The following is a 22,402-nucleotide window of genomic DNA, read 5'->3' on the forward strand; positions in this document are numbered from 1 at the left end:
GAACCGAGGACCTTTAGATTACGAGTCAGGTGTTTAACCACGGAGCAGATCCGTGACTTACAATTTGAAGGTCCTCGATTCAAATCCTTGGTTCCCAAAAAATTTTTTTTTTTTATGATAATTTTTATGTAATAGTTATTCAAAAAGAGACAAATTATCATTAAAAAAAAAAAAAATGTTGGGAATCAAGGATTTGAACCGTGGATCTCTAGATTGCGAGTTGTATGTGTGAGTATGTCATACTTCTCAATGCAAGTAGTAACTAACTTTAATTATTAATATCTTTTAAACAATTAGTCGTCTGCCCACAAAACGGGGTATAGGCGTGTTCAGCTCGACGAGCTCTACAAGCTGCCAAAGTTTCATTAATAAGTGAGTGTAACACTTGGGTAGTTCCCCTTGTAAGAGGTGAATTTTAGACTATCGTGGCCTATTCCACCTTGGAAAAGTCTTCCATCAAAGTGGCTGCTTCGTTCTGTAATGCTGCACCTCTCTCCTCACTTTGACCAAGCCAACGAGGCTGTTATCGATCGACCAGCAACGCCTTTGTCGTTCGCGTATCCTGAAATCCGTTTCCGCCTGACTTTCCGCACCGTCCACGGGGTCCTCTGGGAACTTTTCGTACAATCAAATGACCCGCGACCCCTTAGGTCGTAGAGAGATTGTAGGAAGAGACGAAAAAGATGGAAGAAGCGTTAAATTATCGCGATAACGAACAAATGTATTGAACTCCGTGGAAAGGATTTAATGAGTACTACTACCCCCGAACTCGCTAGCACCCCTTGTAATTTTAAATTGCACGCTGATCTTGATCCAGTGATTAAGCAGATGGATACTTTCACGCGGAACGTTCGATTACTCGTTAGAGACCGCGTGTGAAACAGCTTCGATCCGCGGAAGCCTGCAGCAAGGGTTAACGAGGCAGGTCAAAGAGGGTGGCTCGTCTGGCGACGGAATTTTTCGTCAAGGAAATGGGACGGCCTGGTGTCGACCTCGAAAAAGCCGCATAACTATGCACGATTTCACACCTGTTTAGAGCGGACACGATTAGGGGATGATTCACAGAGAGAGAGGCGAAACGAAACGAACGTAACCCTTTAGTGGTCTTGAACGCGTTGTACTATGAGCGCGTTCGACCCGTCATACGAGACGAGGGAAACGCGATAAGAGAAAGAGGAGAAGCTGGAAGGGTTGAAAAACGATGAAACAAGGGGTTAGGGAGATTCACTCTCGACGCGAGAGGAAGAAGGAAACCGCTTGAAGGCGGTTGGTTAGAGAGAAATGGAAACAGGGTCACGTAGAAACAAGGGAGAATATGGACAGTGGGAAAGAGAGAAAAAATAGAAGAGGCTGTGAGGTGTAAAAAAGAGAATGTATCAGAAAGGGATGAAGGTAGACGAGAATATGTATGAAGGTACGAGAAGGAAGAGAGAGAGTCAAAGGTGAACGCGAAGGTAACAGAGAGAGAGAGGAAATTAGGGAACAAGAAAGAGTGAGAAATCTGGTAGGGGTGAGTTTCTGCCGCTCGATAACGCTTCTGCTCCGTCATCATTCTCTCTCTTTCTCTTCTCTTTCTATACCTTGTATATTTTTTCTTTTTCATTTTCAAGAAAATATAGAACCTCAGGAATATTTTCTGAATGGTCGTCTCTTTGAAATTTTTAATTAACCCCTTTAGAAGGGGAGCACATTTTACTCTGCTGTATTATTACATACAATTCTTCTAATTATGTGATTGATTTTTTTCTTCTTAATTAGATAAAGAGATAAAGCTCGATTATTCGTTTAATCCTGAATTCCACGAGGGTAGGCAGCAATTTCAGAGGCCCGAAACGTCGTGCGGCGGCAACGGCCGAGAAATTGCCGCTATGCATCAACCGTGGCAACGGTAATTATGTTGCCCGCTGGAAAATGGTCTAGCTAGAGGTATATCTAGCCGTTGGATCGAGCTGAGCGACGGAGCAAAAATCGTTCGTGCAAATCGTCCATCTCCCGATCGATCTTATCGCGTGTACTTCGTTGGTCAACGTCGATATCGCGTCCGTTCCTATTGCTATCGTCCGTTCGATCGAACATCCTCGCGTTCCCCAACGAAGCGTCGTTCTTTATTTATTTATAAAATCACAGTCGATTTCCAGCCGACATTTCGCCAGACGACTCGTTCCCAATAACGATACGATTGATTTTTCATAGATATTTCATCCCTCAGCAAATATTTCAATAGCTAATTACCTTTAGCATTGTAAAACAGAAACGAGTTCTATATTTATGTCTAATAAATTTATTATTATTATTATTATTATCCCTATTTTTGTCAGTGGTTGCTCCCTTCCTTCGATTAACGAGAAACTTTTTTCTTCTTTTTTTTTCTGGAAACAGACAAAGCTGAAAGGTATTCTCGTCTGTCAAATTAAAGCTCGACAGGAAGCAGGAAGGCGAGCAGCATGAGGTAGGGTTTTTGTTTCACCAGCGAGCCACCTCTACCCCGACTTGTCCCGAGGAAGAATAGGACGTCACCGATAACGTTGGCCGGAAACATCGATCGTGAAATGCCGAATAAAAGTGGAGTTTATCGTGTGACCCCGACGTAACCCAGATGTTTCACAGGCCGACCCAAATATAGCTACTGGAAACGATTGTTCCGTCGTCTTTTCGATTTTTCGTCCTATGTAATCGGCTTGATTGATGGTGCAGTCGTTTCAAATGATACACCGAGGATAGTTATTGTGTTCCTTCGGAGTGGTGATAGAAATAAGCACTAATATTTCTCTCGGTTTTATTTCCATTAAATTTAAAATAGATTGCTTTCCAGACTCATTAGGAGGGGGTGAAAAGTATAGGGGTAGGAAGTTATAATGATTAGACAAAGTTGACTTTGATCCGGCTTTCAAAGCGCGCGATGAAACATAGAGAATATTATTCTTATGGACTCGGCGTTACACTGGAAAGCCTGAAATAGTATTAACCGTAAGAAAGTACGTGAAAGCCTGAAAAAAAAAACTTTTATTCGTTGGAAAAGCACGAGTGTCGCGTCGGCAAGCAAATGAAGACGTCTCGACGCGAACATCCCTTTGTTCGTAACGCGCTACTCTCATTTCCCGACGTGTTTCTCGCGTCTCGGGTCACGGAAGTTCTTCATCCCTTTATTTCTTTCTCGCTGTGACGGAAGCGAGCGAAAACAAGCGCTAGTTCAGCTAAGAAGACACCGCGGTCTAATGGTTTTCGTTGCAATTCCGATGCATTCTTTTGCTGCAGGCTATATATTATGGTCGTGGGTTTAAAAAAATAAAAACAATGCATCAGTTCATCGATTTCAACCGTGTGTACTTATGTCTGACGGTTTGACGTACACGGGAATAGCTTTAGGGCTCGCGCCATTAACCCATTTGCTATCACGATCCTCAAATGAGGATTTGAATATATATATTTTTTTTTATCACTTGCAGTAGGATTATATTAAATAAAATGTTAAATAAAAATATCAAAAATAAAAATTTGGCAGTTAATGGGTTAAGGGCGGAGTTCCTTCTTTTTCGTGAAAAATATCTGGAAGGGTGTAATTAACTAATTTAAAACTTTGTATATGTTTATATTATAGGCGTTTAGTGGAGGGGGAGAGAGGCTTTCGTCTCCCCGAACGCCTTTAGTTCGGGCTGGGGACCGCTAGGTGGCGGAGAGATGACAGCGTTCTCGCTAGCGGTCGCCCGGCATGCAGTTCAAATATATATGAGTTTCGAATTGCGATATGATAAGTGTCTGTTGTCAGACCCTCTGACGAGTCTGACAGACGATTCCGAGACGAAACTCCTTTTTCTCCCCTCTCCTACATTAAATTTTTTCAGTCCATTTTGCTCACATGTACTTGGTGACAATCGATTTGGAATTTTAACTGTATTTTGATGAAGAGTCCTATCATCGTTTGACGTACAATAAAAACAATAGGTTGCATAGATTTTTTAAAAATATCAAAAGTACAAACAACTTGTCCAGTAAAATTGAACATATCACTTTGAATAGTTCTTGCTGATTGTAGCTCAGACGATAACTGTATATATATAAAATAAAACCTTATTAGAATTTTTGATTTTAGATAAACTGGAGGGCAGATATGTTTCAATAAGTTTCAAATTAGTTAATTACACCCCTCCATTTTTCCGAAAACATAAAATAATTGATATTTTTCACGAGAGAAAAGAAACTCCCCCCTTAAGTAATCCAATGTAGATTACGGTGGATATTACAGATTAATTTACTCCCTCGTTATACAATAAAACATCGCGAAATTGATTTAAAAAGGGGACGCCTCGGTGAAGTATTTCACAAGAGTAAAATTAAAGCGGACCGTAATAATTTCAATGGTTTGTAGAAACGACTGGCGTCTGGCAGCATCGCGACGCCTGGCTGGTGTACAAATAACACCAAGTGACACGCTGGAAGTCACTTCCTCATTAAGCAGACGCTGCCTCCTGTATATGCACCCACACACACACACGCATCGACAGCATGATTTATGGCAGAGTATTACAGCGCGGCTGGGGACATACATTAAGAGAACGGAAGCATGGATGTACATACGTCGGGTCATGATTTTCATATTCCAGACGAAAAGAAATTTAAACCTTTTACCACTGATGTTTAATACGTAGAATGTTTTGAAAAATTGATCGAGTACACGAGCGAAAGGGAAACGAAGATTCTCCTGGAAAAAAAGTTTCCGGGATAGGAGAGCGGTCAAAAAGGCGGAGGTTGCTTGTCCCCAGAAATATTAAAGTTCCTTTCGTACACATTCACGGATATTACATTGTACCGACATTCTGGGTCGAAACTGGTGGCGTCAGGTGGTGAAACAGCGTCCGAATTTCAAACTTCAAAATTGTATTGCGCTCAGACATCGAGAAATGCTATGGTAATTACCTGCAGCTTTAATGTTTTCTATTGGACTCATTGATAGTGCAATTTTAATTACCTAAATAACAGGAATGATAATAATAATGGTAATTGCAGAGATAATTAAATATCCCACAGTAATGCTAATATTACACTGTTCCCAATTAAGTAATTTAATTAAGATTCAGAACCCTTTGTTTTAATTATTTTCTTGCGGGTTGGTTCTTAATGTTTTCTCAAAATATCAAGAATCTATGAATCTCTAATTTTCAAAGTTGAAGGCGAACCTTTTGTTTGAATTACTGTTTTGCTGGTTGGTTCTTAATAGATTCTCAAAATATTAAAAATCTATGAATCTCTAATTTTCAGGCGAACCTTTTGATTTGATTATTTTTTTACTGGGTGATTCTTAATGAATTCTTAAAATATTACAAATCTATGGATCTCTAATTTTCAGACGAACCTTTTGATTTGATTATTTCTTTACTGGGTGATTTTTAATGGATGCTCAAGATATCAAAAATCTATCGATCTTTAATTTTCAGAGTCGAGGGCGAACCCTTTGTTTTAATTATATTTTGCTGGTTGCTTCTCAATGGATTCTCAAAATATTAAAAATCGATGAATCTCTAATTTTCAGAGTCGAGAGCGAACCAGCCACCAAGTCCGATCGATTTATTTTCAAAGTCCAGCAGAGACACATTTACACTGTAACCCCGTGGAACAATGCGGTCGTGCCATAGTTAGACCGCGTGGCACAGGTTCTCGCTAATAATCCGCCTCGATATATTTAGGCCGATCGATATAGACGGGGACGTGTGCGCTGTACATACTTAACACGACGCGTATGCCACTCTCACCGCCGAGCAACCCCTTCGTTCCTCTCTAGGGGATGATTGTTTCACCGCTGAGGATACGCTTCAGCTACACGATTTTACCCTTTCAAATATACTCGATCTCGACGAGTTACTTTCTCGCTGAATGTCAAACTTTCCTCAAGCTATTTTATTTTTCTTTTTTTCTTTACAAATATTTGGAATTCAAATTCTGCGAAACGTAGTTCCTCCACCGGAATTAAAAGAGGATAAATGAAGAATGAATGACAATAGGAGACGTAACGAGTAATTCTTGGTCCTGAAGTCTGGAAGCTGTTTCCTTTACAAAAGGATATCGAGCAGACCCTCCTTACACTCGGCTTTACATTCTTAATGCTCTGTTTGATGTTCCTGAATAAGAGTACCAACCGGAAGAAGAGCACGGAAGTTAGATAAATATTTAAAGGACATCCTTTGGTCCCAAGTATACGAGCAAGGATTTCTGTTAATTAAACGCAACCTCCATTGTGTACCATTTTCCAAACATGAAATAATGGTCAAAAATAAAAGGTACCATGAACGACAGCGGTCCCATCTAATTCAGATGTCCATAAAACTAATTCGGGTTTCTGGGTTATCGATTCCCTAAAATACAACCCTTATCTGCCTATGAATTTCCTCTCTGCAAGGATTAAACATACAACAGTGATAAAGTAGGGGAATCTAAGGCATTGTGAACATCAGCACGAATGGAATTACCATGGCAAAGCAGGGAACACCGATCCGAGGACTATGATAATATTCCCAGGGTGGATCTTCCTTTCCAGACGCGATATTGTTTCGCGTAGCAGAGGGCAAACGGGGCAGAATGCGCTGGGCATTCGATTCAAAAGCGTCTACTCGGGGAGACTGTGAGTATAAAGGTGACTAACGAGCTGGTTCTGAATTCGTTTCGCCAAAGGACGGGAGCTGGTTTCTTTGGTGAGTTTGAAAAGGAAGCAGGAAGCAAGGGGATGAAAATGGAACTTTGACGCGATGGGAATTCGTTAGGAATGCCAGTTCGATGCTGAATTCCGTTAAGAATGTCGAGGTTTCCTGGCAAGCGAATACGGCACTGAACGACAGCTGCAATGGTACAAGAGCATCGCTTTAAAAAGCCCACTTAAACTACGTTAAGTTATGAACAGAAGTGGACGATGCTGCGTGGGTTGTCTCTCTCTTCCGGAGCATCGAAATCGATGCGGATGGCATTCACGTTTCGCTATATTCATTCTAGATCACACAATTAATAATTAGTATCGAAATATCGATTTTTTGGAAGTCATATTAATCGATAATAGGCACATCTGAAAATATTTTCCCAAAGTTTCAGGTCGAAATTCGAACGTACTTTCAGGCATGTTTTAGGAAAACTTTGAACGTCATTTTTTGAAACTGCGTACACGATTAAACAAATTTTAATGAACCGAGGCTTATTATAAACCTTATTAGTATAGCTTCTATTTAAACTAAAAACATTGTATAAAAAGTTATGTTAAACAACTTTGTGGGTAAAAAATGAAATTTTTCTTCAATATTGAATAAAGTCAATTTTCGACTTTCTAATATTTTTTTTAGTTCCAATAGAAGGTAAATTCATAAAGTTTAAAAATTTCTTCGGTTTATATGTTTCAAATAAAAAGAATAGCCGCTATCGTGTACGCAGTGGACATTGTAATAAAAAAATTTGTATAAATTTTTATTCCCAATAAAACAGCTAAAAAGTTCTTAAATTGATTACTATGATTTAAAGTTAAACAAAAATTCCAAATATTATGCAATTTTCGGCGTCCTAAACCAGGTTCCTCCCTTAATATTTCACATGCCAGAAACCACTGAGAATGAAACAATTTCAGAAATTGTTTAAAAATCGTTCCATTTATTATTTCTTCGGCGAATACGATTTTCAACAACTGATAGTAATTAAGAGAAGAAAGGAAAAATTAACCCAAGGACGGAAAGTTATAAAACTATAAGATAAGCAACGAAGTTTCATAGCAATTGAATCTCCGTGGAAGCAATCAGGTTCTTGAGTGCAAATGACACAAGACCTAGTTCTCATTCAACGTCAATTCGATTCGAGCACTGGCCTTTCCATCGATAGGTGAATAGGCGATGCGATACGGACCGAGTGCGACCACAAATTGAGTTGCAGAGTGCTCGTGCCGAGCGGTGACGATAGATCAACCCCTCGATTGCAAGATAAACGATTTTACCACGAAAATCTTCTTCGAAGGAGAAACGTTGAAAAATCACGCGAACGAGTTATTTCCGAAAGCTCTTTATCTAGAACATCGAATTCCTTTTCTCCCGAATGAAAAGTGCCTGGCTTCGAAAAATCATCGCTGCACCGTTGTATAGTAAGCAATGGAAAGAAGGCTTAACGATCGTCGACAAACGTCGCCGTACGTAGAAGAGTGGCCATCAACAACTAATTTTTCATTCATCAGGAACCATGTCAAGTGAGCAATTAGATCCGAGCTACTGCTATTCCATGCAATTCGCCGCGGAAACAAACAGCGTTTTAAACGGAATTTTTAATACGCCTAATCCGACGTCGTGCGTCAACTATTCCTATATCTTCCTCGCCGTCGTTCTCCGGTTAGAAAGATTGATTACACCGATAATGTAATTATCCGAACACTCGGATGGCCTGCAAGAACTTCTCGCGGAACAATATTGCGAACATTGGCCGAGTGTTGAGAATTACTCGGTAGACGAATAAAAAGGAAATAAATAAACGTGGGCAGACGGCCAGGGAATCTGACTTGCCGAGATTCTTCTGCTCTCGGTGGCAATGACTCATGTGCCACGATCACGTCTTCGTGGCCAAAAATATGCCAGGCCAAGCAGCGCTGACGAACCCGTGGCAGCAACATTGATGAAAGATTTTTAACTTTGATTTTTTCCCATTGGAAAAAATATATTTTATCAGAAATCAATCATTCCGTCAATAAACTTGACCTCGAAAGCAAAGACCGAGAAACCTGGCATCAAGGTTAGAAAATTTCCTCTCCCCCACCCCCCTCGTTCATCACCGAAATTAACTCGACAGCCGTTCCACGATCACGACTGATGGAATTAAATAGATCAATCTAGAATCATAAAGCCGGGAACGTTCGCGTGACGATCGAAGTCCAAACCTGTCGACGAACGCAACCGCAATTAGACCGATGGAAGGCAATTAGTCTATGCGAATCAGAGCGAAGATGATTTCTTTTAAAAAGCAGCTCCACTTAAAAGGCGTACAGGCTCGTTAAAGAGCCGACAGAACGGTTCATTATATAAATACGTGACGGGCTTCGCGAACAGCGAACATATTGATCCGACCCGTCCTCCTCGAGGAAGACGATGCGTACACGATCCGTTCAAGGAAACGCACAAGTGGCGAAACTTGAAGTAAAGACTTGTTGCGATCCCAATTGTGAATGGCCAGATGATTCTCTTTAACCCAGACCTCCTCGCAATACGATCAATTTTCTCTCGATTCAATTGCCTTCGACAGAAATTCGAGGATGCTTAAAAGGGTGCGAAACGTGAGTTTGAAAACGCGCTTCCATCGGTGGCTCCCCCTTCGAGCCGCATTTTTGGCCAATCAATAGCGCGTCTTATTGCACTAAGAAGAAATCATCAGCTGAATAACACGTTACGCGATTGCTCGTTGATCGATACACGTTCACGAACGGACAATCTAGTCGTCCTACGCAATTTTCATTGTTACTTTCATTAACCCACTGACATTTCATCTTTGAGCGATCGCGCAGGGATCGGTTTGCAAAGGAATCTCTTTGTAGAATATTATTGGGAGATACTAGATTTGCGAAAAGTAAAGAGAAAATGGTCGTCCGATGGACGACAGCAGCCTAATCGGTTCGACCTAAATTCCAAGCGCGAACGTCATCGAAAGGGGTCACGAGTAACGAACGGAGCGAGGGTGTACCGAGGAGAAAAGTTTGAACAGTTTTCTCGTTATTCCACTTCTCGTTTCTCCACCAATCTTTCGACACTTCTTTCCCCGCGTATGATCGAACGACGAGATTCTAATCACTCGGACGAACACGTAGGATAGAATTAATCTTGGTCAATCGTGGGTGCGATTAAAAATGAAAGAAAGAAAAAAATCCGCAGTCGGCTGACCTGATTCTCCGAGTTGAGCAGCTTCAGCTGTTCGTTGATCAGGCTGTACTTGGTGCTCTCCTCTTTCCTCAACGCTCTCTCCTTCTTAAGCTCGGGACTCCAGAAGGTCTTGATGCTGTGCATCGAGCTGCCGAGCTTTTGGTTCGTCAGCTCGAGCTCCTTCTTGAGGTTCCCGAGCTCTCGTTGGAGATCGTTGTTCTGATGTTGAAGCTCACCGATGTAACCGCCGCTGTCACGCAGCATGTGCGGATTCGGGCTCTGCCTGGCCGATCTCGAACCGTACAGTTCATCCTCGAGGTAGAGTCCACGATCGCGGCTACGCTCGCGAGGATCTCGTATCGGCACGAACTCGCGATCGTGATCGAGTATACCCGCGGATGCCCGATCGAGGCTCGTGTACCTCGCCGACATGCCCGCCGAGCTGGACATGGCGGGTCTCGAGGCGCTTCTGGATCTGTGATGTCCGCCCCCACCGCCCCCGGTTGACATACTCCTGCCCCTCTCCTCGAGCATCACGGGACTGGCGAGGTCCTCGTCGCGGGAGTAGTACGGGCTGCCCAGCTGATGGTGATGGTAGCTGCCGTATCCGAGGTGTTCGGGCGAGTTATTTCCGCTACGGGTGCCCCGCTTACGACCCAAAGGACTACCACGACCGCTCGCGTAGCTCCTCGACGGGCTACGGTCGACCGTGGGTAGTTCGCCCACGCGACGACCGCTTCGGGGCGAACGAGTTCCGCCTCCTGGTCCCACTACTCCGCTTCCGCTCGAATACGGATCTCTCGACATTATTTTTTCTTATTTCTTTCTTACGACTAGGTTATCTGATTTATTATTCTTCTTATTCTTCTTCCGTTCTATTCCGTTCCGTTCCGTTCTGCCTTCTCGTGGAGGACTTCGTGAGTTTCCTACGCTCGCTTGCTCTGCTCCACGGATAACCAGTGTACACCTATACCCGTTTCGCTACGATCGGTCAGTCTTTTTGAATTTGGTACGACGACTATTGGTACGATAATCTAGTGTCGTCGAGCAAACTTTTGAATGAGTGAAAAAAGATTGGTCTCCTCTGTCTAACGTTTCTCTAGTGTACTACTATGCGCTCGTGGTATGGTCGATTACTTGGATTCTTCGTAACGAGCGTTCCTTCATCTTTGAGCACCCTTGGTTCACTTCGATCAGACCATAGAGCCTTTCGGTTGTTCCTGGAACAGGAACAATCCCTCTTCTTCTAATCGTCGCGATCGGAGTTGTCCATCTATTTCGCGGAAAGAAATCCGGATAATCGCGATCCCCTTTCGATTTCTCAGCCAACCCTTCTACTCTACGTGTAAATGTTGGTTGACGAGCGGCGAGCATTGACGACAACGCCTAACGCGTCGATCGAGCAGAGTTCCGGCGATTGATCGGCTTCATCGTTCGAGGATCCAGCTCGAGCCACCTCTCTTCCTGTTCCTGTTTCTCTTCCTCTTCCCTTCTTCTTGTCGTTTGCGATGGAAAGCCGTGCTGCACGCGTGGCTTTGGCTCGTGTGTGCGTGAGGTCACGACCCTCGTACTCGACGATCGATCTTTGACCTTCTTTCACCGACAATGCCCATCGAGTGGAGATGGATAGAGATCGAGGGGCAGAGAGAAAGAGAGGAGGACGATCCCGTTTCCTCGACGAATCCGTGGCTCCTCCAATCCGATGTATGTCCTTCTTCTCTCTTCCAATCTCTCCTCTCTCCCTCGCCCTCTGTGTCACGATCCTCAGGACCGATGGGGTGGCCAAGTGCCCCTGATTGTTCCAGATCGCGTGTCCAGCCAGCAAGCCAGAGATCAGCGACTTTGCTGAGAAGCCTATTCCACTCCGGCACGACGATATTCCAACGCGAGCCGATCGGCGCGCGTGCGTGCGTATTTCACGCGCGTATGTTTACCAGCCGTGCCTCTACACGCGCCGCGTCGTTCCCGTTCCCGTTCCGTGAAACCCGCGCCTCGACTCTCTCCTTATCGATCTCATCCTCGGCGTCTCTTCTCCACACTGATCCCGTCGTCGTCGTCTCGCCTCCACCAACCTCGCTCTCCGATCTTTCTACACGCGTTTACCGACCCCCCTGTGTCTATCACCGTTTCCTCGTTTATCCTCCCCAACAACCACGACAACGACGATCAACCGACCCGATCCAACCTACAACCCGAACCGCCACTATCCACCATCCACCACGACTCACCACCGCCACTTCCGTGCACCACTCTCTCTCTACCGCTACCGCCACCAACCTCGCCGCCTCCGCGCACACACCTACGTTCCCTCTCTCTTTCTCTCTCCCTCTCTCTCTCTCTCTCTCCCTCTTTCTATCTTTATCGGGCTCGCCCTCGTTCTTCCCTACCCCTCGCAAACGTGGCCGCCGCTCGCGACCACACGCACCACCTCGATCCTCAAGCGTGCCGGGAAATCCGTTTCCACCGGGTTCTCGACACCGCGCGTTCAACGACCAACCCACGACACGACACCACACCGGCCAACGTTCGCTCACGGACTAAACCGTGTCTAACCGGCGGCCTGCTACGAAACACCCTTTCGTTTCTTCCTCGACGCTGCCGGCTCTCTTTCTCTCTCTGTCTGTCTCTCTCTCTCTCTCTCTCTCTCTCTCTCTCTCTCTCTCTCTCTCTCGCTTCTCTCCTCTCCACTCGCCAGTACACGCTGACGAGCCTCCCCTACAACCGGTACACGAGCACGTCGGCCTCGTGTACGCACGCCACTACGACCACTCTCACCACCACCACCACCACCGGTTACTACTACTACCAGCGATTAAGTCGACCGCGTCGCCAGCGCCCTCGGTCGACGTCATCGGCGTCGTTACGACGACTACTACTATCACGACCACGACACCGGCGACGCGCCGCGTCGCGTCGCCTCCATCCGCTCGATTCTCGCGCACACCCCTCTTCCTCTATAACGACACTCCCTCCCTACCACCATCCTCTCTTCCTTCTCCTTCGCGATGAAAATGCGCGCGCATGGATCCATGCCGAACCGACCAGACCGGAGATTTTTCCACCGGCTTTTCCTTCACGATTATCAGGGATGCCGAGGAAAAATCCGAATATTCGAATACCGATGAAATTGCAACTTCAACTTTGCGTCGTTGAAAGTACCTCCCTTCTGGATCGCACAATTTATTGTTTTCAATATTTTTGAATATTGGATGAATTAAAGTTTGGCTAATTTGAATGTTCGATAATTCGGAATTAAGGTAATTTGAATACCGGGTGATGGGAAATTTTATAATTATTATAACGTCTCTCGTTGCGGAAAAGTGTAGAATGTTTTTTTAACGATCCTTTCTCCGATCTCTGCCTAGCTTCCGTCAACGTATACGCAACAACGATGAAAACCAATGCGAGAAACAACGCAATTTCCCGAGATTGTGCGTGGATAGACGGTAATGGGGTTACTAAGTTAATCGACGCCTCCCCTGCTACGAAAAACGATGAGAACCCTCACGAATTTGTTTCGTTGCGATTGTCAATGGTTCGTGAATGAAGAGTCAAAGGCTGACAGACGCAGTGACGTACCATGAATATTCCGATAGCCTCCTTCTTCGAAATGAACACCCCTAAAAAATACACTTCCACCCATCGCAAATCATAGTTTGTTCAGTAGAGTAAGAATACCGCTTAGAAGCGGTCGTAATAAGTTTAAAGATTGCAAAGAGAATTTCATTGAAATTCCCTGAACGAAATTTTCAATGGACCCGCGGATAGCGGCGCCTACTTTTCAAGAGACGCTACTGAATGCACGTTCCACTTTGGACCCCTCGTCCCGCCCCTCTGGCGTCCGTCGACCCGGCGTACGACATCGCAATCAATGAAGCTACGATTCACCGAGCAGTGCCGTATCAACGACCGCTCCTTCTGGTTCCAGTCTCATCAATTTTCCAATCATTTACATGATCTTTTGCACGGAACCTTGAGCTTCAAATTGATGCGACGGAAATGTAATTTTACAGCACTTTTATGTCATGAAATTGTGTCAGATTGGGTCGTTATACAGCAAGCCAGGGTAATTGGTCCAATTACCGTGTCATTAGGTTAACTTGTTCATTGATTAATTAACCGATTTCCATTCGTGTTGGCTGAAAATTTCTATCGATTCTGGAATTTTCTACGAAAGGGTTAATAGGAGAGTGGAAAAATACGCGTTGCTGGAAAAGCTGGAAATCGTTGTCGCGGTTCACGGAAGACGAAGTGAAATGCGCAAGCTCGTATTTTACGATCGGCCACTGGCTTCTTTGATAACGCAGACGTTGGGGAAAAGTGTTCCTCGTTTTTCATTCCACCACCGGGTCCCGTGTAATCTTCCAACGGGGTGGACCCGGCAAGCATCGGCTACGAATTTATCGTTTGACGAAGTTTTGTTGACCCAAAGGCTTTTGGCCTTCCAAGGAGCCCATCGAAGGGACGCTTCTTAACATACATAAAACGCCCAGTTATGCTCCCTTATGAAACATTGTTGCGGTCCGTTTTATATCAGGGATTACATGGAAAATTAGTTTCCTTAGAAGTTTGCGTACGCGTTCAAATGTTTAATATGTTCCTTCAATAGCCGGCTTAAACTTCCTTGCTTTCGAGCTTCCAAAAATATTTGTTGCTTCGCAGGATAAAATTGTGCAACGATTTAAACGGATGAAATAGTTAGTTTCGGAGAATAGATTCGGCTGGAGAGAAACGGTAAACGTAGAAACGCGAGTACGGTTAAAAATAGTGAATCAAAGTCATTCCGAGTTCGTGATCGTAATGGTTTCTACGGAAATGCGAGCAATCTGCACGCGAACCAACCACGTAAAGTTAGCAGGAAATTTTGCATTCGATGCAAATGCGTCCTATCTACATTGCGTTCAACTACGATAATGGCTGTTGTAATGCGCAACGATTCATTCTACTACAAACGATGCATCGATTAATCCTTTCTACGTGTGTACTGTACCGAATGACAAAAAAAATGTCATACCTTTATCTCGAGTTTAGTACTAGAACTACCGACATTTGATGCACACTAATTTATAAGTTGAAAATAATCCAGAAAATTAAATAAATACGGGATGAAACATAATTTAATATACAGGGTGTCCCAGGATTAAACGATCAAACTGCACCAGCATGTCGTGTTTTTCGATTACTCATTCGAGCCTTATCAATTGGACACAAAATTTATGGACAATATTTGCTAAATTGGACTAATGAGTCAAAGTTTATTTCGTGTAATTTGGAAGTAAACGTGATTAGGGTATCAATGGTCAAACTATTCGAATGAATTGTAAAAGTGCAACTTAACAATAGAACTACCAAAGGGGTCAAAATGACTGCTCTCCAGTTTCTTATATAAAATTATAATTTTTATAAATTTAAAACTTAAAATTATAAATTAAATTTTAAATTATCAATTTTATTTTTGTTGGAATATATGTCGGCTATTGTCGAGATAAAGAATGGATATACATATACAGTGTGTTCCAGGATTAAACGATCAAACTGCACCAGCAAGTTCTATGAGTAAAAATAAGAAAAAAATATAGGCCTTCAAACGCTTTGTTATCATACTTTATTACATTGAAGAGAAATTTTTGTTTCCATTTTAAAGTAGTGTTCACCATTATGAATGCATGCTTGACATCTTAGGAAAACTGAATTTATCACTCTCCGAATTTCATCTTTATCTTGCTTTAATTCAGAGAATGCACTATTAATCCTTTCTATTAGTTCATGCCGGGAATTAACGTCTGAACGATACACAATTTTTTATTATAACTATTTTATAAAGCATCTGCGGACCTATGTTTATATAACATTTTTTTCTTATTTTTACTCATAGAATATGCTAGTGCAGTTTGATCGTTTAATCCTGGGACACCCTGCATATGTATATCCATTCTTTATCTCGACAGTAGCCAACATACATTCCAGCAAAAATAAAATTTATAGTTTAAAATATAATTTATAATTTTAAATTTATAAAATTTATAATTTTAAATATAATTTATAATTTTAAATTTATAAAATTTATAATTTTAAATAAGAAACTGGAAAGTAGTCCCCCCTTTTGTAGAAAGCAGTTTTGACCCCTTTGGTAGTTCTATTGTTAAGTTTGACCATTGATACCCTAATCACGTTTACTTCCAAATTACACGAAATAAACTTTGACTCATTAGACCAATTTAGCAAATATTGTCCATAAATTTTGTGTTCAATTGATAAGGCTCGAATGAGTAATCGAAAAACACGAAATAAACTTTGATTGATTAGTCCAATTTAGCAAATATTGTCCATAAATTTTGTGCTCAATTGATAAGGCTCGAATGAGTAATCGAAAAACACGAAATAAACTTTGACTGATTAGTCCAATTTAGCAAATATTGTCCATAAATTTTGTATTCAATTGATAAGGCTCGAAATAGTAATCGAAAAACACGAAATAAATTTTGACTCATTAGTCCAATTTAGCAAATATTGTTCATAAATCTTATGTTCAATTGATAAGGCTCGAAATAGTAATCGAAAAACACGAAATAAATTTTGACTCATTAGTCCAATTTAGCAAATATTGTCCATAAATCTTGTGTTCAATTGATAAGGCTCGAATGAGTAATCGAAAAACTCGTGTGCCGTCAGAACATCCGAGTTTACAGCCGGCATTCAGCTCCGATAATTTCGAGCGATCGTCGACCTTTGCACTTCGCTGGCTCTCCGCCTCGATATTGGCCGACGATATCGCGAACGGATCACGCTCGAATGAACTTCATTCTCTAATTAATTTAGAGACGAACGCGTCTCATTCAGCCTGTCCTGTTCCAAATTCGACGAAAATACACCTCTGTTTTCGGCAATCGCGATCGATATACAGGGTGTTCGCGTTAATCTTCACCGTCGTTTCTTTCGTAAACGATGAACATTAGCAAAAAATCGAAGAGGAGAAAGCAATACCATAGCGTATCTATAGATTTTTTGTAATTTTAATATTTTTCTAGAATCAAATAGGTATTTACAATTTCTAAATTGTGAATTTCAAAACTATTGGGAATCACTACCATTATTTCTTGTATGAGACATGTACTTCCATGGGCTCCTCATGTAGGTCGATATGGACTAATAAAATGGCCTGCGAGATCCCCCGATTTGTCATTGAATTTTTTGTAGGGACATATTAAAGACACTGTTTACACTACACCACCGAGAAATTTAGACGACCTAGAAACTAAGATAAAAGAAACGTGTGCATGCATATCTAGTGCAACATTAGCAGAAACTACCAGGAGTGTGGTCAGCAGAACTCAGAAATGCATTCTTGCTAATGGAATGCGCATTGAACACGAAATGTAATCTTAGTACTACTATAAATACTAGTAAATAAAATATTACGAAATGTTAAACTTATTTCCTTATTTCTGCCTTTGTATGACCTTAAAGACCATATTGCACTACATGGTTGAACTCGCCTCGATGTCTGCTTTGATGAAGGTCACCTTTGTTTCTTGAAAAATATTAAAATTACAAAAAATCAACTAGTAAAAAAATTACAACTTTCTCCTCTTCGATTTACGAAAAAAAAACGATGATAAAGATTAACGCGAACACCCTGTAATAAATCCAAATTGTTCGCGTCGAGACTTGCATTCCGGTTGCAATAATCGATTTCTTGCACCTCGAAATTTTCGTCTCCCTCAGGCACACACTATACTCGAAGAAATTCCAGTCACGGTGCCGATGTAACGTTTAACGCGGACTTCGTTTAGGATGCAAGATTCAGGGGAAAAAGGAATGTTTAAGGACACGGTCGAATCGTGGACTGGTTGTTCCCACTTGACCGTGAGCAGTCCGCTTAGGCAAAGTGATGAAAGTTAAGTGGCGCAGGCTAAGGTCGTTACCACTCTTCGTTACCGTACGTATCGTTCTCAGCGTTCAGTAGACGATGATCAGTCGTCGGCGTCGGGTCGAATCGAATCGAATCGTTCGAACATCTGCGAACCATGAGTACCATGCGGTTGGTATCGTCGCTGTTGCTCCTGCTGGTCGTCCAAACGAACTCTTTGAACCCGGACCACGGTCCCTGGGTACAGGCGACTCGTGGCGAACCGTGGCCTTATCCTGATCTCCGACGAGTCAGCAAGGCATTCTATTTACTTCGCGCCTCCACTTTTCAATTTAACGTGAGTAAAAAATATTATCCTTTTAGCTCTGTGCATTACCCTTTCCACTATGATATTACATCGGAATAGAATTATAATTTATTTATACATTTTCAAGTAAAGATTTCGAAAACGTATACTTTATTAATTAATAATTTTCAAAACATGATATCCATGAAAATCACTATAGTGGCGTACCGTTCGAAAAGATGACTTACGCGAAAGCCATTATAGTGGCGTTCAGTAGGTAAAAGGTTAAAACGATGAGTTCAACGGGTCCATGGATTTTCAATGAAAATAACTTCACTTCCTTCGCCTTATCATGTTTTTCTTACACCCTTCCTCTCTTGACCCAGTGATGATACATCGTATTTTTTACCGGTAATTACACGTTACAAGTGAATTGTACGGTTTCAGTTTTCACAGGGACGTTAGCACGCGAGAAATCATTTCTAAACGTCAACGAGTCAACCGATTGACCATTGAATAAATTGGCAAGATACGTTTCTTCGCTTGTCAATATTAATTACTTTATCTCCTTCCAACTTCCTCCGCGTTTCTTATCCGTATAATTTTCACATTAATTACGCTACGGTCATCGTTATCGTTACGTCATTTACGACGACGTATCGTATTTACGACGTGCATTCAGGAAAAATAAGGAATCCGGGAATTCCAATTGCCGAACGAAATTATCTCGACCTATATTGAATTAATTTTGTAGGTAATCGGTGAAACATGCGACATCGTGGTAGACGCGATAGAAAGGTACAAAGCAATTATCCTGACGGAAGCAAGAATAGCGAGGATCTATTCGCAAGGGCATCCAGAATTATCGAGAAACAATGACACAGCCAAAGGTACTCTCAGTGCTTTGAACATTCATTTAGGGGAACCATGCGAAAAGGATGGCAACCACTGGCCTCATTTGCAAATGAGTGAATCATGTAAGTTATCTTAATTACCAAACAAAAAGTCGTTTTAAACAGGTATTCTCGTAAGCTGTTTAATGTTAGTAGATCATGTCGAATGACGTCACTGTTAGATATGTAAAATTAATACAAAAGATGCCTAACGAAAGAATTTGAGGATAGAACATCTGAGTCAATAGGACGATTGAAGCAAACGCTGATTTGAAACTATCGGTTCTTATCGCGTTCAACTTGGAGGTCAAACCAGAGTGATAAGCCAGAGAAATAAGTTCTAGAAATTCCGTACACGCATATTCTTACGAGACATTAGGCTATCGAGCGAATTTAAGCTCTTTTCACACTTATATCTGTCACTTCTCTCTATTCGCACTCCATATCGTGATAGGACAGGGGTCTACAGGTGTTATTCCATGGCGTTCAGGGGTTTACACGACTGTCCCCTTGGATTCCGAAAGCAATTGTGCTTAGGAAAAAAATATTTTGTAATTTCTTCTCTCTATTCGCATTCCATATCGTGATAGGATAGGGGTCTATAGGTGTTATTCCATGGCGTTCCGGGGTTCACACGACCGCCCCCATGGATTCCGAAAGCAATTGTGCTTAGGAAAAAAATATTTTCTAATTTCCAAAATAATTTCCAATAATTATCTAAACGTTTCCAGACACTCTTAGCATTAACGAGACGTCCACCGTCGCTAACCTCGTGGCAGAATCAGTATGGGGGATTCTTCGTGGTCTCGAAACCTTTTCTCAGCTGATAACACCAGCTGGAGACGGTTCAAACGTGAGTAGACGTACATTTCGAACATTACGAAATTATATCAATCGAACTATCGCCCATCATAGCTGAGGATCAGATGTCAAACCATCGTGGATCGACCAAAACTACCCCATCGTGGACTCCTACTGGACACCTCTCGCCATTACCTGCCTATCTCCGCCATTTTGCTGACTCTGGACGCGATGTCCTTTAACAAAATGAACGTTTTACACTGGCACATCGTCGACGATAACAGTTTCCCTTATCAGAGCTCCAAGTATCCGAACTTATCCGCTAAGGGTGCCTACCATCCCACGATGGTTTACACTCTGAACGATATCCAGAAGGTTGTAGACTACGCTAGGTTAAGGGGAATTCGGGTAATGCCGGAATTCGATACTCCAGGACATACCAGGTCATGGGGTTTGGCTTATCCGGACTTATTGACCACTTGCTACGGTAAATATACCTAAACGGACACGATCTTCATCCATCGCTCGATTATTTTTCGCATCAGATTCCAGAGGAAGGGCTAACGGACAGCTAGGCCCAATGAATCCAATAAACCCAAATTTGTACGAGTTCTTACGTCACCTGTTCGCCGAGATAGTTCAAGTATTTCCGGATCAATACGTGCATCTAGGAGGCGATGAGGTCCCGTTCAATTGCTGGATGAGCAATCCCGAGATCAACGCGTACATGAAGCACCGTAACATGTCGAGAAACTACGCCCTCCTCGAAGCGGAATACATAGCGAAGCTGCTTCAGATCACCAATTCGCTGGAGGCAAACACCATAGTATGGCAAGAGGTAAGAGCTGTTTCTATCGCCTGTATCCTATCCGTTTCGTCGGATAAATTGCTGAAAATAGCGAGGCAATAAAACGGAGCGTTCGCTTCGAACGGGTGTTTGCGGAAACGAGGCGATGTCGAATGTCCTCGTGAAAAACGCGTATCCGTGTCCAGTCTCGTCTGCGAAACTCGTTTCGCTATCAGCTTCGCTCACCTCCGAGGAATAAATTAAACTCGACCTGTGCTGATCTATTTGACGACCAACCGTGTGAAATTCCATGAGGATAAACATTTGATCACAGGTGTTCGATAACGGTGTGAAAATGCCGAATACTACCGCAGTCCACGTGTGGACAGGTGTATGGGCAAAAGAACTGGAGGAAGCTACCGCGGCCGGACATCCCGTGTTGCTGTCCGCCTGTTGGTACCTGGATCACATCGCAGGCGGTGGAGACTGGAGGAAATTTTATAGATGCGATCCACTGGCATTCAATGGTGCCGCGCATGTGTCACACTTGATGCTCGGAGGAGAGGCTTGCATGTGGGGAGAATTCGTCGACAAGTGAGTAAACATTTCGATGAACCCCCAAACGCCTGTTAAAGATGTAGGCGTTTGGTGGAGGGAGAGAAGAGGGTTTCGTCTCCCCGGGCGCCTTTGGTTCGGGCCGGGGACCGCTAGGTGGCGGCGAGACGACAGCGTTCTCGCTAGCGGTCGCCTGGCATGCAGTTCAAATATACAGGGTGATCCCCTCGCAGCCGGACACAAAGGAACACTGGCGACGATGGACCTCTTGACCGCACCATAAAGAGGTCCCTATTGTCACGTGCCAGCGGGGACCTACCCGGGCCGAGACGACTCTGTGTGTCTTCATGTTCCTTTGTGTCCAGCTGCAAGAGGATCACTCTGTACAGGGTGATCCTCTCGCTAGGTGACACAAAGGAACACTGGCGACAATGGACCCCTTGACCGCAGCATAAAGAGGTCCGCATTGTCACGTGCCAGCAGAGACCTACCCGGGCCGAGACGATTCTGTGTGTCTTCATGTTCCTTTGTGTCCAGCTGCAAGAGGATCACTCTGTACAGGATGATCCTCTCGCTAGGTGACACAAAGGAACACTGGCGACAATGGACCCCTTGACCGCAGCATAAAGAGGTCCGCATTGTCACGTGCCAGCAGAGATCTACCCGGGCCGAGACGATTCTGTGTGTCTTCATGTTCCTTTGTGTCCAGCTGCAAGAGGATCACTCTGTACAGGGTGATCCTCTCGCTAGGTGACACAAAGAAACACTGGCGACAATGGACCCCTTGACCACACCATAAAGAGGTCCGTATTGTCACGTGCCAGCGGGGACGACTCTGTGTGTCTTCATGGTGCGGTCAAGGGATTCATTGTCACCAATTTCTTTGGGTTCTCTAGCGAGAGGATCACCCTGTATAGGAGTTCCGAATTCCGAGTTGTCAGCCCCACTGACGAGTCTGACAGACGATCCCGAGACGAAAACGCCTTTTTCTCCCCTCTCTTTCAAAGAGCCTCGAAAAAATGATAATTATTTTTAGAAACAACGTGCACCCGAGGATATGGCCACGAGCTAGCGCAACAGCCGAGCGTCTTTGGAGCAGCGCGAAATTGGACGAGAACAAGGCTGCTCAAAGGCTCGAGGAACATTCGTGTCGCATGAACAGACGTGGAATTCCGGCACAACCACCGAACGGGCCTGGATTCTGTGTGATGTAACGCTGCCTCAAAGATTTTCCATTCCCACTATGAAGCTTCGTTTTCTACCAACTTCACGCGAGAATGATTTTATCGAAGAAGAATTAAATAAATTTTTATGAATTTCATCTGTTCTATATTCTTTCTATCCCATAAACCA

General features: G+C 43.2%; 2 protein-coding genes across 5 annotated transcripts in view; one reads left to right on the forward strand and one right to left on the reverse strand.

Moving 5' to 3' along the window:
• Positions 1 to 12,774, reverse strand: part of brp (ELKS/RAB6-interacting/CAST family member bruchpilot) — a 53,927-nt gene extending 41,153 nt beyond the window's left edge. Inside the window, exon 1 of one of the 4 annotated variants that reach the window (XR_013062716.1) lies at positions 9,879 to 12,772. Coding sequence is in view for 3 of the 4 variants with exons in the window: in XM_034317440.2 (XP_034173331.2) it covers positions 9,879 to 10,664 (786 nt within the window). In the remaining variant the exon portion in view is untranslated. Of the gene's footprint in view, positions 1 to 9,878 lie in introns of all 4 variants that reach the window. The other 3 variants (XM_034317440.2, XM_076690053.1, XM_076690054.1) reach the window with 3 other exon arrangements.
• Positions 12,775 to 17,806: 5,032 nt separating this feature from the next.
• Positions 17,807 to 22,370, forward strand: LOC117611979 (beta-hexosaminidase subunit beta). Its single transcript, XM_034340548.2, has 7 exons — positions 17,807 to 18,064; positions 18,768 to 18,990; positions 19,638 to 19,759; positions 19,822 to 20,194; positions 20,253 to 20,545; positions 20,829 to 21,088; positions 22,086 to 22,370. The coding sequence occupies exons 1-7, from the start codon at positions 17,885 to 17,887 to the stop codon at positions 22,261 to 22,263; spliced, it is 1,629 nt and encodes a 542-aa protein (XP_034196439.2). The 5' UTR covers positions 17,807 to 17,884; the 3' UTR covers positions 22,264 to 22,370.
• The last annotated feature ends 32 nt before the right edge of the window (positions 22,371 to 22,402 follow it).

Source organism: Osmia lignaria, chromosome 9, assembly GCF_051020975.1.
Source record: "Osmia lignaria lignaria isolate PbOS001 chromosome 9, iyOsmLign1, whole genome shotgun sequence".
Taxonomy (NCBI): domain Eukaryota; kingdom Metazoa; phylum Arthropoda; class Insecta; order Hymenoptera; family Megachilidae; genus Osmia; species Osmia lignaria.